We start from the raw sequence: 16,763 nt of genomic DNA, 5'->3' as shown, positions 1-16,763 counted from the left end.
ATGTTGGACCTGAATAGGTCATCAATATCTAGAGCCATGCTCGGACTGGCACACATGGGTAAAGGTGAATCCCCGGTGGGCCCCTGAGCAAGGTGGGCCCCTATTCTCCCAACCTCTGCACAAGTGATAAATAATACAGTAGAAAATAAATAGGTAGTGTACAACACCTCAACCAGCCTATGATCATATAAAAAACTGTGTAGATTATTTAAGAAACTACCCAGTTTATTATTATAGATGCAACAAGGTGGCTGAGATGACTTATATAGTGAGTACAAACTAAACAAGTCCGCCAGTATCCTTTTTTCCTAGGGACCCACCTTCTCAAAGTAACTACAGGGACCCCCATAAACAATCATCTTGTAGCGTCTTCCTTTTGTCTGAAGCTATGTGAGCAGATAATATTTGAATGTATCCGGACAGTGGGCCCCAATATAAATTTTACTGGTGGGCCCTAGGCATTCCAATCTGACACTGTCTAGAGCCCAGGCAACCCTTTTAACATGCTAAATAATTGCATATCCATATTCTAATCATCTGCATATCTATCTTTTTAGCTGCACTTTTAGAAGCTTTGTGCCTCAGGTTTACCACTTCTTTAATGACATTTGTTATCACATTATGTTTAAAGCTACACCGCAGGAAATTTGTCATTGTACCTCTCCCCAGATCCTGCACAATGAGCTTCCTGGCCACTTTATTCTCCATGCAGTGTATGAGAGTCATGCTGCTTAGTGTTTATAATCGGATTATGGAAAGCAGTCTTTCAGCAGCTGCCTCCATCTCTGAAGGTGAAATCATTTCACCTCTAGTAACACCTATGGCAGGCAAGGCCTAACAATATGACTTCTCTAATCTATTGCTGCGCAGTTCTAAATTATTCACCGGCACCAATTTACAACAGAAAGAAGCAACCTGGACTCATATGTAGAGCGGTCACCTTCTGCAGATATGCCTATTTATGTATTCTAGGGATTTTCAAGAAAATGATACCCACTGTATGTGCAAAAATAAGTTGGACCTGAAAGCACACATCAGGCCCCCATATGAGTCGCCTGTGAACAGCTCATTCACAGAATTCAGACTGCTCTACAGGTTCTTTTCCAAAAATTAGCATATTGTGATAAAGTTCATTATTTTCTGTAATGTACTGATAAACATTAGACTTTCATATATTTTAGATTCATTACACACAACTGAAGTAGTTCAAGCCTTTTCTTGTTTTAATATTGATGATTTTGGCATACAGCTCATGAAAACCCCAAATTCCTATCTAAAAAAATTAGCATATCATGAAAAGGTACTCTAAACGAGCTATTAACCTAATCATCTGAATCAACTAATTAACTCTAAACACCTGCAAAAGATTCCTGAGGCTTTTAAAAACTCCCAGCCTGGTTCATTACTCAAAACCGCAATCATGGGTAAGACTGCCGACCTGACGGCTGTCCAGAAGGCCATCATTGACACCCTCAAGCAAGAGGGAAAGACACAGAAAGAAATTTCTGAACGAATAGGCTGTCCCCAGAGTGCTGTATCAAGGCACCTCAGTGGGAAGTCTGTGGGAAGGAAAAAGTGTGGCAGAAAACGCTGCACAACGAGAAGAGGTGACCGGACCCTGAGGAAGATTGTGGAGAAGGACCGATTCCAGACCTTGGGGGACCTGCGGAAGCAGTGGACTAAGTCTGGAGTAGAAACATCCAGAGCCACCGTGTACAGGCGTGTGCAGGAAATGGGCTACAGGTGCCGCATTCCCCAGGTCAAGCCACTTTTGAACCAGAAACAGCGGCAGAAGCGCCTGACCTGGGCTACAGAGAAGCAGCATTGGACTGTTGCGCAGTGGTCCAAAGTACTTTTTTCGGATGAAAGCAAATTTTGTATGTCATTCGGAAATCAAGGTGCCAGAGTCTGGAGGATGACTGGGGAGAGGGAAATGCCAAAATGCCTGAAGTCCAGTGTCAAGTACCCACAGTCAGTGATGATCTGGGGTGCCATGTTAGCTGCTGGTGTTGGTTCACTGTGTTTTATCAAGGGCAGGGTCAATGCAGCTAGCTATCAGGAGATTTTGGAGCACTTCATGCTTCCATCTGCTGAAAAGCTTTATGGAGATGAAGATTTCATTTTTCAGCACGACCTGGCACCTGCTCACAGTGCCAAAACCACTGGTAAATGGTTTACTGACCATGGTATTACTGTGCTCAATTGGCCTGCCAACTCTCCTGACCTGAACCCCATAGAGAATCTGTGGGATATTGGGAAGAGAAAGTTGAGAGACGCAAGACCCAACACTCTGGATGAGCTTAAGGCCGCTATCGAAGCATCCTGGGCCTCCATAACACCTCAGCAGTGCCACAGGCTGATTGCCTCCATGCCACGCCGCATTGAAGCAGTCATTTCTGCAAAAGGATTCCCGACCAAGTATTGAGTGCATAACTGAACTTAATTATTTGAAGGTTGACTTTTTTTGTATTAAAAACACTTTTCTTTTATTGGTCGGATGAAATATGCTAATTTTTGGAGATAGGAATTTTGGGTTTTCATGAGCTGTATGCCAAAATCATCAATATTAAAACAAGAAAAGGCTTGAACTACTTCAGTTGTGTGTAATGAATCTAAAATATATGAAAGTCTAATGTTTATCAGTACATTACAAAAAATAATGAACTTTATCACAATATTCTAATTTTTTTAAAAGAACCTGTATGTGGTGTCTGTGTAATTCTCATGGCTGGGAATTCGCCCATCCCAACAGGCTTATTATAGCAATCACTTCTTCTAACAAAAGGGATTACGTCCAGTTCTAACTTTTCAAAAGGAAACTGATTATAATGCCGTTTCTTTTTAGAATATTTCAAGTGGCTCCAACCTAGCATTTCACTTTAAACCCTGTTATACACAGAATATGTTTCAATGGGAAAAGTAAATGTTTTCCAATTGGTGTGGTAAGTAAAAAGGGTTATTCTTATTTAGGAATTTTATGGCATATTGCTAGGGCCACTGAAACCCCCAATGATCCATTAAACAAGGCAACAGATGTCTCTTCATCAGTCTTCTTGCATAACAGCCGTCCCACCCAGTGGATGAGCCTGTGTTGTAGACCCCTGTACAGCAAGCATGAGGGAAAATCAGTAAAGGAGCCACAGCAATTATATAGAGCTACTGCACCTTAGACGATGAGTGGTGGTCCCAGGAGTCAGAGCTTCACTAATTATCTGTGGCATTATTTAGCAATCATATTATTTTCTATACTGGGAAAAAACCTTTAAAGAGGACTAGTTATCACAGAATACAGTGAAATCTGTAGACAGCAGGTTATAGAGAAGGGGAAGTTGAGCAGATTGATGTATAGCTTTGTTGGAAAACATTCGGTAAAACTTGCAATTTATGCTTTCGCACCTCAGTTTTTACTAAATTCAGTTGTACACAGGGGAGGTGATATCAGTGATTGATAGCATTCTCTGTGTAAGTGTGTATACACAGATAGCTGTCAGTCACTGATAGCTGTACACAGGGGAGGTGTTATCAGAGATTGATAGCATTCTCTGGGTAAGTGTGTATACATAGATTGGTGTCAGTCACTGATAGCTGTACACATGGGAGGTGCTATCAGTGATTGACAATATTCTCTGTGTAAGTGTGTATACATAGATAGGTGTCAGTCACTGATAGCTGTACCCAGGGAAGATGTTATCAGTTATTGATAGCACTGTGTGTATAAATGTTTATAGTGCGATAGTTGTCAGTCACTGATAGTTGTACACAGGAAGGTGTAATCAGTTATTAATAGTATTCTCTATGTAAGTGTGTATACAGAGATAGTTGTCAGTAATAGTTGTACACGGGGGAGGTGTTATCAGTCATTGATAGTATTCTCTGTGTAAGTGTGTATACACAGATAGCTGTCAGTCACTGATAGCTGTACATGAGGGAGGTGTTATCAGTGACTGATAGGATTCTCTGTGTAAGTGTGTATACATAGATAGGTGTCAGTCACTGATAGCTGTACACATGGGAGGTGACATCAGTGATTGATAGTATTCTCTGTGTAAGTGAGTATACATAGATAGCTGTCAGTCACTGATAGCTGTACACAGGGAAGGTGTTATCAGTGATTGATAGCATTGTGAGTATACAGTAAATCTGACAGAGATAGCTGTCAGTCACGGAGGAGGTGTTATCGGTGATTGATAGTATTCTCTGTGTAAGTGTGTATACATAGATAGGTGTCAGTCACTGATAGCTGTACACATGGGAGGTGACATCAGTGATTGATAGTATTCTCTGTGTAAGTGAGTATACATAGATAGCTGTCAGTCACTGATAGCTGTACATGAGGGAGTTGTTATCAGTGACTGATAGTATTCTCTGTGTAAATGTGTAAACATAGATAGCTGTCAGTCACTGACAGCTATACACAGGTAGGTGTTATCAGTGATTGATAGTATTCTCTGTGTAAGTGTGTATACATAGATAGCTGTCAGTCACTGATAGCTGTACACAGGGAGGTGTTATCAGTGATTGATAGCATTCTCTGTGTAAATGTATATACATAGATAGCTGGCATTCACTGATAGCTGTACACGGGAGGTGTTATCAGTGACTGATTGTATTCTCTGTGTAAGTGTGTATACAGACATAGCTGTCAGTCACTGATAGTTGTGCACAGGGGAGGTGTTATCAGTGATTGTCTGTCACTTAGGGGATGTATTAAGTTTACATAATACAGAGATACAGTATAAATGTATAAAATACAAGTTTTACAGAATCTTTTCATCAATCTACTCAGCTGCTCATGCTCTATAACATGCTGCCTGCAGATTGCACTGCATTATATAGTAACAGGTTCTCATTATGGGGCTATTTACATGACTGTGTCTATTTTTCAAACCGCAAAACATGCATTTCCGTGTGCTTCCAACCACGCCACTTACTTGATCTTTGTCAGGCTTATCTGAAATGTCATTCAGACTAGAAGATGTCATGTTTCGGTGTGTCATTGTTGGGCTGCCTGTAAATACAAAAATGTATTTTAGACCAAATACATGCATATTAAATGTTCTAAAAAGCTATATAACTATATATATATATATATATATATATATATATACACACGCTCATACGCTATTGGCAAGACATAATACCACATCTAAGCAACATGAACACTCAGGGAAATGTAGTACGCTATGTTGTACCAGACAAAACAATCCAGCAATTTATATAAACATATACCATAAATCCATAAATGTATTTATACAATACAAAAAAAAAATATACAAAGACCGAATAAGCTCTAGAGCAGGTACTACTTCTATTTTTTGGTTGACAACATGAGAGCTCTAGGAAGTTTCTGTTTCTTCTATAGGTTAACTGGGATCATCCAAGAGTAGCCACCTATTTAATATAGAAACTAGTGAGCTGGGTTTGCTGCCGTAATTCATATACACCTATTTGCAGCTGCTGGGATGAGAAGGTATTTCTCTTTGTATGGCTTTATTGACTTTAATAAGGCTTAGGGCTCATTTAGATGACCATATGTGTTTTGCGGTCTGCAAATTGGGGATCCAGAAAACACAGATACCGGCCATGTGCGCTCCGGGACGGAACAGCCAGCCCTATGATGGAAATGCCTATTATTGTCCACAATTGTGGACAAGAAGAAGACACGTTCTATCTTTTTTGCGGGGACACGGAACGGAAGTACGGATGCGGACAGTACACTGTTTGCTGTCCACATCTTTTGCGGCCCCATTGAAAGGAATGGGTCCACATCCATTCTGCAAAATTGTGGAAAGGATGCGGACTCAAATATATGGTTGTGTGAAGTGGCCCTTATGCACATAGTAAGAGCAGCTTCACATGAACAAAAGATGGGCGCATTTAGGTGTCCCTTTTTATGGATATAAGATCTGGTTCTATGGGGAATCGATGGTGGGGTCAGGCAATCCTTAAACTGTGTTGTTGAAATACCATACTGCAGCCTAATATTTTAGGGTACAGCCACACGGTCAGGTTTCCTGATGCAGTTTTGGACAGATAAGATTCAATTCACTCCCGATTTTGGCTTCCAAAACTGCATCCAGAAACTCGATCATGTGGCCATAACCTAAAAGTTTGACTAAACTGGCGGGAGACTTTAATAAGCTTAAACATTAGCATTAGTGGGTATTTTAAGCATCCTACTTTAAAAATTTCGAATATTTGATGCACTAGACCCCCAGGTGACCCACAGAGACATTGTAATGGCAAGAACATAATCTACTGTAAATAGTAGTTTCATACTTTCTTATAAGTACAGACATAGCTCCAGTGAAAAGACCCCATGTGTGCTTACAGCATGTTATGTTACATAAAGGAACTTTCTATGGATTTCTATGAATAAAAATGTACTCGCAATTAATATGCAATACCAAATTACATATTTAATGGTTACTGTACACAGCAACAATGCCATCAGCCTGCTGTGAAAATGGATCAGTTCAGCACACTGCCTTGAGTTGTTTCAACCTTAGTCTTCCTTCACATTACACTCCTATACATTTAACTGCGCAAATAACAGCAAGCATTATTGTTTTTAGCAAATTAACAAGCTGGAACAAATGTTAAATGTGTATGACTAAGTTTAACAAGACCGCAAAAAGCACCAGGAGGGCTTTCCTCGCCCACCACAAAAATAATAAGGGCAGGACTTTTACTGCTTTGCATGCTAATTATTACAATTGTGCTATTATCCTACAAAAGTAAAGCAAAACAGTAAGGAAGAATAGGCCTCGACAAAACAGCCACGTTCCCTTCCACCCCCGGTTCAGTTACACCACATAGTCCTGCTATTTTCATACTGGATTAATGATTTTCATTGCGTCATGCCTTGACTTCTGTTTCCAATGCATTAACATAGCCTTATTAACAGTACACTAATTAAACAGCTTGGCAGCAGAAAGTTGACACTCATAAAGTAGTCTTTTTAAGTTTTGAACTTTGGACTGGGGCACTATAGTTTTAGATAAGTTCTGTGAAGCTGAATTGAATTTGATAGAAATGCACATAACGTGATGTATCCATTTTAGAAAAGTTTAATCGCCATTTGAATAAAAATGTGTCAGCAACATAAAAAACATAATATGGATAATGTATTTTAATCACTTGGAGATATTAAGGGTTCCTAATTCCCCAGGGTTCTCCTTTATAACTGCTATTAATAATCACCCAAAAAGTTTTATAACATTCTAATATTCCCCTGTAAATGATCCAGCTCTATTCCCAGATGCCATTTTCATTTCGGTTGTCAGTATATATATATAAACCTATAATGTTGTTAAACAAACAACAAATGAATGCCCAATGTATTTGAAAAATATATACTTTATTTAATTATAATAAAAATATCATGTTTATTAAAATATTAGAGATAACAAGAAAAGAATATGAAGAGTCAGCAGAAAAACCGGATGCCGCAATTTTTTTTCCACTTAAATGATAAGGAGAATTATTTTTGCATTTTTGTTTCTAATTATTCTCTATGCACGTAGCACTTTATATGGGAGGATATATACTGCCGATCTAGGCGGGTTGATAGCATGACCACGTTGTTTTAGTTAATTCGGTTATGCTTTGAACCAAAATTATGAATTATGAAACTTTCACTATGATATCATTAAAAAGATTGTCTGTACTAGATCTTCATGTATTAAGTAATTAATCACTTCTGTTTGTTATGGGGAAAAAATATTATGCATTTTCTATTTTTCTATATTGGGGCCTGAGGATAGTAGGATATAATCATGATATGTGTGATTATATAGTGTATATTATGTATTTTTCATGCCACTTGTGCTCTTATGATCATGTATGGTATCTATTCATAATACTTTTTGTATCATGATTATATTAATATGATATCATGTCTCTTGGCCAAATTATGTGATATTCATAGTGCCGAATGATATGTTATAATAATTGTGATATTATGTACTTACTCTTTTTTAATAGTCTTTATGCTTAGATGTATTCAGATGTATTCAGCTCCGCAATAACCGTGATGTTGTATATCCATTCTCTCCTAATGGTATTTATGCCTAAATGTATTCAGATGTATTCAGCTCTCCATTTACGCCCTCTGAACAATTGATATCCCCTATGTAGATTCCCCATACAGGGCTCCCCAGTGTGAAGGACTGTGGCTAATATATTAGATATAGTTCGGATACCTCTGTGATCGGATAGGCTGATACAGCGCTGTGCGCCGAGTCACGTGGGGACGCCGCTACGTCTCCTTGGGAGACGGGCTGGAACGCATAGCTTGCGTTCCACCCCTCCTCCTGACAAGTGCGGCGTCGCCATGATGTACTCGGCGTGCATCATCAGGCATGGAGCGCTCAATAGTAAGTATCAGCTGTTGTAATTACCTATCACATATCCATATGCCCTGGAGCTACATGGTGGATACAAATAGGGGGTTATGGTCACACTCTTACTTACCTCCAGACGAAGCTGAGGCAAAACGCGCGTCGAGGTTCCTAGCCTGTCCCGTGCCTGCTGCCTTTACCCTCCATCATGTCTTATGGTATGCCTTAATTGTCTATCTGTTGTCCATAGATGAGCTCCCTCATATCCTTTATAATAAGGCTTGGTGTGTGTGGTCTCACTCATGTGAGGGCTCTACATATATTTTTTATTTTTTACCTTTGCATTGCTAGACTCTAGTGGCTGAGATCCATCTGGCGGCTATGCACCATAATGACGATCACATTTACTAACATTAGAATAGTCATATTTTATGTGCTATTGTATTGTGAATCACCCTGCTGCATATTATTGGTATACTTGACATGTGTTCCGTCTGTTGGCAGGTAGACACCGGCCAGTGGATTGCGGCATCCGGTTTTTCTGCTGACTCTTCATATTCTTTTCTTGTTATCTCTAATATTTTAATAATCATGATATGTTTATTATAATTAAATAAAGTATATATTTTTTTAATACATTGGGCATTCATTTGTTGTTTGTTTAACAACATTATAGGTTTGTATGGTTGTCTCTTCTCTGCCCTAAACTACGGTTTTATAGTGAGGCTTTTTTGTTTGGTTATATATAGATATATATATATATATATATATATATATATATATATATATATATCTCCAGCTATTTAGACTACATAAAACCACATATATCCAGTGCAGTCATCCACCTGTCATGCTGCTTTTAAAAAACTAAAACTGCTACTTCATAAAAATAACCATTAAAATTTCATATTAAAGGGGTTTTCCAAGACTTTTAATACTGATGACCTATCCTCCTCCATCAGTATGTAGAGGTTCAACACCTGGTACCCCTGGCGATTAGTGGTTTGAGAAAGCCGTGGTGCTCCTGTGAGTGCCACAGCCTTCTCTCAGCTCACCAAGCACAGCGCCGTGCATTGTATAGCAGCTATACTTTGTATCAAAGCCTAGCCCCATTCACTTCAATGGGGCTGAGCTGTGCCTAAGCCATGTGACTAATGAACGTGATGTCACTGGCCTAGGCTCAGCTGTGAGAAGGCCATAGCACTACTATCTGTTTGACCCCCACCGATTAGATACTGATGACCTATACAGAGAATAGGTTGTCAGTATAAAAGCCTCCCAAAACCCCTTTAAATTCTGGGCCTCCCAGTCAACTCGCATCCCTGGTAAAAAAAAAATTACAGGGGTTGTTGGCCCAATTAAAAAAAAAAAAAATTATTGTGGGCAGCACTGTGTTGCAAAAAATAAATAAAAAATCTGATGTACTTTTGCAGTCGCCGTGGCTCTCAGTGGTCTCTGCCAGGCTGGAAGTGACAAGCACCAAGTACTTGGTCAAAGTACTGCTGCAGCCAAGCAATGTGCCAGAACGGAATATCATTGCTAAGGCTCAGAATGATATGCCATTCTTGCACATATGAACACTCAGATCATTGATGACTGGTCTCCATCACTGCCAGTTTGGCAGGGACCATCAGGAGCCACGGTGCTGGAATGGAGAGTATCTGGAAAGGCAAATTACGGTTTTATTTTTTATTTTTTTTCAACACTCCGCTGCCCATCATAGATTTTGTAATTAGGGTAGACAACTAAAACTATACTATTGTTAGTTACTAAAGTGGTTCAGGAGCATAAGATCTGGGCTGATGCACAAATGAACTGATTTAGCTGCCCTAAGATCCGCAAAATTGGCATGAAAGAAACATAAGGTCACTAGTAAACCTACAGTATTTTCACAAACAATAGACCTTCAGGGTCAAAATATTGTAATATTGTAGCTTAATTTCAAATAAAATTGGATTTTAAAAAATTTTATGGGAGTTAACTAGCATCCTGGTGAAGAGGTTACACATTAAATCCTTGCTCAAATCAGTACCTAAAAATTAATATTTTACTATTGTTGTCTACAGAGCCCCCCTCCTATACACAGGAACACACAACTCCATACTCAGAATAGTTCAGTAGGCTGAGATCTGAGCTGTTGTTTGCAGACTTCTTGACCAACAGAACTGGCTAAACTTTCTCAAGGTCTGCAGATTTGAGATGAAGTACTTTCTCAACTAACAAAACATTCAATCTTCAGGGTCAAAATATTGCACAGTATTTTGATTCCTGAATGGGGCTATCCCATGAAAAGTATTACTATACAATGAACGGGGCTTGTCAAATGATGTAAAATTAAGTAATACTTCAATCCACATGCAATAAAATGATTGTTTGCTTTTTATATGTATTACATTTTCTTCTCTGGTAGCCCTTCCTTCCTGCTATTTGTCCTTCTGGTCCACCTTCTCCTGCATTCAGAGGTGAAATAACATGCTGAGCAGCTTCCTTGTTCCCTTCTCCTCCACTCTTTACTGGTGTATTGATCTCATAGTGAAGTGACCAAGACGCCTTTCCTTTATTCATTTCTACTTGTGTGTGAGGGACTATTTTCTATGCAGGCAAGGTAGACAGAAAAACAGTGGTTTGTCAACTAGGAGAGCAGGGTTAGAAACAGCAGACTGCAATGCACTCCTGGGAGATGCAGGTGCTTAATAGTCACATGGGATGAGCTGTTGCTCCCGTCTAGAATCTGAAGAGACCAGAGCTACAAAGAGGTAAGTAAAGAAGCTAAAAAGGGTGAAAATTACACTGACAGCATTGTTTTGCACTGACAAACTTAAAGTAATGGTGTACATTACTCTAGATAATTAATTTATGGGAAAATCCCTTTAAGCAATCCAAGTCCCTATTCTATTTGTAACCGAAACAAGTTGTCTCCAACTCAGTTAAGCCAATGAAGGAGGAATTAAAGCCAGGGGTTAGTGTGAAAACTCAAACGATACCAACATAACCATAGATGCAAGAATCAGGAGGATGGATTTTTGTATTTCCCTGGAGGCCTGTAATAGATTAACAGCACACCTGTATTATGGTAAAAACCTTTCATTTATTTGCACCTATTCACTGTGGTTAAATTAAAGAGGGTAAACCACTTGAATCAGGAGAAATGCCTGATGACAACACATGAGATGTCACTGCGGATTAATGCAGGTGTAAGCACAAAGCTGGTCAAATGGTTTATTTTCCTATGGAAAAAAATAACACTAAAGTGTTGAAAATGTATTGTGGGCTCATCAGACACATCCAAGCACTTCTGTGCCAGCGTGCTCCAAGTACATGGTCCTTGAATTAAGGAATGTACTTTGCATCGGAAAACAAAAAGAGTATCTTCCCTTCATCTTAAAGGTTCAATATATGATACATATATAAAATGTGCTGTCCACAATAATGACAGTATGAATCTATAGAAGATGACATGAGTAAGGGAACATATGTACAATTCTGCCTGATTCTAAATATTCTTTTTACTGCACCATGTATGTGACCCATTTCCCACAACACACATTTACCCCGACTTACTGAGCCATCCCATGCTGGGGCTGCGCCGCACACGGAGATCATCATCCGACATGCGGGTTGCCAGGCAGGGCACAGAATTTTCTAGAGGACTGCGTGCTAGTGTCGCAAGCGAAAAGCAGAGGAAAGTTTGAAAGCAGCAGCAGGTAGAGGAAAAGGAAAGCAAAATAAAGGTGAGAAGAACAAGGAAGAAAGACAACTAAAGGCTTGAAAACAGTAGAGAACTATCAGTACAGTAAATGCATCAGGAATTGTGGCGGCTGCAAGTATCATGTGAAGGTACAATCTAATAAAGGAACCAACTTCTCCTAAAATCAGAGCTGCACCAATAAATGAAAGTTAAGAAGCTGTCCTCATATAGTATAAGGCCTATGTAGACAATAAGTTGTGGGGTCCAAAAGGTCAAACCCCCACTTAGCAAACATTGATAGCCCTTCCTGCAGAACCATTCATTTCTAAGCTATAGCTGTACCGTCTAATGGCCACAACAGGGGTGGTGTGAGATTAGCAGCCCCTTGATTCTATTTTCACTGAACCCTGTTAAAGGGTTTTAATTAACTTACGTCTGATACACTTCAGCTTGTGTTGATAGATTTTCATATATAGTATTAGTATATATTGCTGAATATATTGCTAGTATATATTGCTGAATTTTGTATCAGTGATTGAAAGCCATAACCAGGCGTGGGTCAAAAACAGAGAATACGTGGAAATTTTTGCATTATACCTTATTCCTGGTTTTGGCTCACAATCACCGATGGAAACCATTGATCAAACATTGACCAAAACAATGATATGTGAACCAGGCCTTAAAGGCAACCTGTCACCTCTTGCCAGTTAGTGTTGATAGTCACCCCGTTTCCCTTCCGTGCCACTGGAGTACATTTAGAGGACTCATGAGCATGTGATCAGAATGATGTAATGTTCTTGATCGTGAGCTAAGAAGTCCTCTCAATGTAGACCAGAGGCAGCACAGCAAGGGAATAGGGGGCTGGAGGGAGCTGTCAACAAATTCAACATAAACCGGTAGTTAGTGATCTAGGGTTGGGGCGAGCAGTACCATAGTACAGGAGGTTAAAGAGGTTTCCAGTTTCATCTGAATATTAACTGTACAACGAAAAATTATTTCTGTGATACTCTGTTTTTATTTAGCAAGATCTCTGCTTACTAACAGTGAATGCAAACATTCTTACTTAAGGACTGACTTGTTAGGGTAAGTTCAGATGGGGTGGATTTAGCAAGGATTTCTGGTATGGATTCCACACTGCAAATCGACAACAAGTTGCAGTACAATACATGTGGATAGAGTCTTTAAAATGCCATCCACATGTAGCAGAAGTGTTTCCCATGATCATGCTGCCCATTTCCAAATATTCATTCTGTTGCATACCCAGTCAATGCTTAGGGATAATATTTGCAAAATCAAAATGTCGGCCCTTAAAGGGGTTTTCCAGTTATAATGATTTTAAGCAAGTGTCAGCAGCCTGCCTGCTGAAATAGAAAACTCATACTTACCTGTGCCCTCCCGCTTTGGTCCTCTGCACTACCTCCTCTGTATCCATCTTCCAGTTCCTGCACTGTTTACGTCCGGTGGTGTATGGGCATGGTCACATGCCCCCCTCCAGCCATTGACTGGCTTCAGCGGTGAAGTGCTGCTTGTGGCCACATCTCCGCTGAAAGCAGTTATTGGTTCATGTGACCATGCCCATACACCACTGGATATAAACAGTGCCGGGACTGGAAGATAGAAAGAACAGAGGCAGCGTGGAGGACTGTAGCAGTGTGGAGCAGGTATAGAGTATGAATCTTCTGTTTCAGCAGGCAGGCTGTGGGCACTTGCTTAAAAACCATTGTAACCAGAAAATCCCTTTAAGGGCTCATGCACACGACCGTGTTTTTTTGTCCACATCCGATCCGTATTTTTTGTGAGTCAGATGCGGACCCAATTAATGGGACTGCAAAAGAAGCAGACAGCACACTGTGTGTTTTCCGCATCCATATGTCCATTCCGAAACCTCGCCAAAAAATAGACCATGTCCTATTTTTATCCGTTTTACAGACAAGGATAGGGCAGTTCTATAGAGGGCAGGATGTTCCATTCCACAAAATGTGGAACACACATGGCCGGTATCTGTGTTTTGCGGACCGCAAAAATAGCTACAGCCGTGTGCATGAGCCCTAAGTGTAACAGACTTCTTTCTTGGAATAAGTCATAGACCTGTGTTAGTTGGACATGATTAAGTCAAACTTTTAGTTTTCATTCACTGACAGAGATCTTGAAATTGGTAATGCATTTAAACAAACAGTAGATTACATATGGTATACGTACACAAATATGCTTTGCTTATATGAAGCCAGAAAACCCCTTTAATTGATGCTTACTGTTGCACTTTACCTTTCAGATCCACAGCTTGGTTAGAGCCAGGGAGAGTTAAATAAGTTTTTAAGTTGGCAAGAATCTGTATAATGTTTAGGGTTGGCAGGTGAAATCTGGATGGTAGGAGGAATTTACACCCACTGTATATTTATCTGTCTAGTATGGTCTGATCATTTCAAACAGAGCAGCAATGCTTCGCTGTACTATTCCGAGGCTTTTTATAACTCAGCACTGAATGTAATGATTGATCAAGCTACCATATAAAGATACATATCTGCATATTATATAAAATATCATAGGTTACTAAACTACTAGAGGTATATCAGTGCAGAATTAGTAATAAGCAAGCAATCTGTAGAGAGCCACATGTAATGGTGACATACAGTGAATGAATGGTCACTATTACATAAATTCCCTGGGATGCGTGAGGTCAGTAATGCCATGCTAATGAACGAGTGACAGGGTAATGCCAGTAGGATGGAGAGATACCGAAAACTAATTGTACAAATGCAAAACATATGTACAATCATACTTTCATTTTTATATTTTTGATATGTATTTGTGCTATTCACCATATGCAACAGGAATCATTGTGTATCATCATGCCATGAAAATGTAGCGAGGCCCGTAGACAGGAACACGGTTAATGCGACATACGTATTTATGTGGACAGGTATGATCAACCTGAAGCTTACACCTTCTACATGCAACTCTACATGTATATACAATCATATGTGTCTATCAAATGTCCAAAACTGGAACACAAATATCCGTATACTGCGACACAGAGGGGTGCATCCGTGTTTCCCAGATGATGTTGGCTATTTGGATCGCAGCCGTCTGTGGCGGAGCAGAGCAGAGTATAGTAAACGTGAGTCCCAGATATAGATAAATATTTAGTTGCTATCCCGGTTATACAAACTTATACATAGTAATACATTATATCAATAAATTAATATCTTTATGCCACCTATATGGGATATAGAATAAAAGATGGAAGATAAAAAAATATATATGGCTTTCAGAGTAAGTCTGTAGTTCACACCACTTGTGGATAGTCTATTTGTTAAGGACGTCTCAGGGTCTGAGTACGCCTATGTATAAGAGATCGATTGTCCAGAAAGTAAGTAGCTCCCGTACTTATACCACCTGTTGTTCCGTGGTTTAGTACAGCTTCACTTAGAATAGTCTCTTTACTCACTGTGACTCCAGTCGGCTCACTGAATGGATCCCGCGGAAGGGTTACTTCTCGTGGCGTTTGCACGCTTCAGCCTATCTCCGCTTGATTGGTATCCGGTCAGGTCCTAGTTAGAATCCCGTCTCTATTCTCGCGGGAGACCTGTATCAGGTATTTCACTTTCGTGAATCCTGCAGTCTGCCTTGGTCTTACGTGAGCTCAAAGTGGGTAAATCTGTTCGTTCTTTAGTACATGGCCATGCACCGCTGGAATAGTTGCTTCACAGGTGATACGCCCATGGGCGTATCACCTGTGAAGCAACTATTCCAGCGGTGCATGGCCATGTACTAAAGAACGAACAGATTTACCCACTTTGAGCTCACGTAAGACCAAGGCAGACTGCAGGATTCACGAAAGTGAAATACCTGATACAGGTCTCCCGCGAGAATAGAGACGGGATTCTAACTAGGACCTGACCGGATACCAATCAAGCGGAGATAGGCTGAAGCGTGCAAACGCCACGAGAAGTAACCCTTCCGCGGGATCCATTCAGTGAGCCGACTGGAGTCACAGTGAGTAAAGAGACTATTCTAAGTGAAGCTGTACTAAACCACGGAACAACAGGTGGTATAAGTACGGGAGCTACTTACTTTCTGGACAATCGATCTCTTATACATAGGCGTACTCAGACCCTGAGACGTCCTTAACAAATAGACTATCCACAAGTGGTGTGAACTACAGACTTACTCTGAAAGCCATATATATTTTTTTATCTTCCATCTTTTATTCTATATCCCATATAGGTGGCATAAAGATATTAATTTATTGATATAATGTATTACTATGTATAAGTTTGTATAACCGGGATAGCAACTAAATATTTATCTATATCTGGGACTCACGTTTACTATACTCTGCTCTGCTCCGCCACAGACGGCTGCGATCCAAATAGCCAACATCATCTGGGAAACACGGATGCACCCCTCTGTGTCGCAGTATACGGATATTTGTGTTCCAGTTTTGGACATTTGATAGACACATATGATTGTATATGCTTTTTAGATGTTTTAAAATTTTAACCTAGTGCACATAGGATATATACTTGTTGTTTAATAAATATTTTAATATTAATAAGATTCAAGTTCCACGTGAATTCCTATTGTCTGAGTGCCGGTTCCATCCAACTTACATTTACGCTAATCAGAATCAGGGGGTGTTTCTTTGAACTAGTGCACCTGTCGTGATAAATCAGAGTGAGCCATCTGCTTAATACTTTTTTGTAAAACAACTCTACATGTATGTCAGGTGG

At 39.8% G+C, this 16,763-nt stretch overlaps 1 protein-coding gene across 4 annotated transcripts in view; it reads right to left on the bottom strand.

Annotated features, from left to right (window-relative positions):
* SLC4A4 (solute carrier family 4 member 4) overlaps positions 1-16,763 on the bottom strand; it is a 283,730-nt gene that overhangs the window by 92,218 nt on the left and 174,749 nt on the right. For all 4 annotated transcript variants that reach the window (XM_040418121.1, XM_040418118.1, XM_040418119.1 and 1 more), the window contains one exon: positions 4,932-5,008. In XM_040418121.1, coding sequence (XP_040274055.1) covers positions 4,932-5,008 — 77 coding nt within the window. The remainder of the gene's footprint in view (positions 1-4,931; positions 5,009-16,763) is intronic.

The sequence above is a fragment of the Bufo bufo genome, chromosome 2, assembly GCF_905171765.1.
Source record: "Bufo bufo chromosome 2, aBufBuf1.1, whole genome shotgun sequence".
Classification (NCBI taxonomy): domain Eukaryota; kingdom Metazoa; phylum Chordata; class Amphibia; order Anura; family Bufonidae; genus Bufo; species Bufo bufo.
Note: the sequence above shows the minus strand (reverse complement) of the source record. Positions and strands in the feature narration are given on the sequence as shown.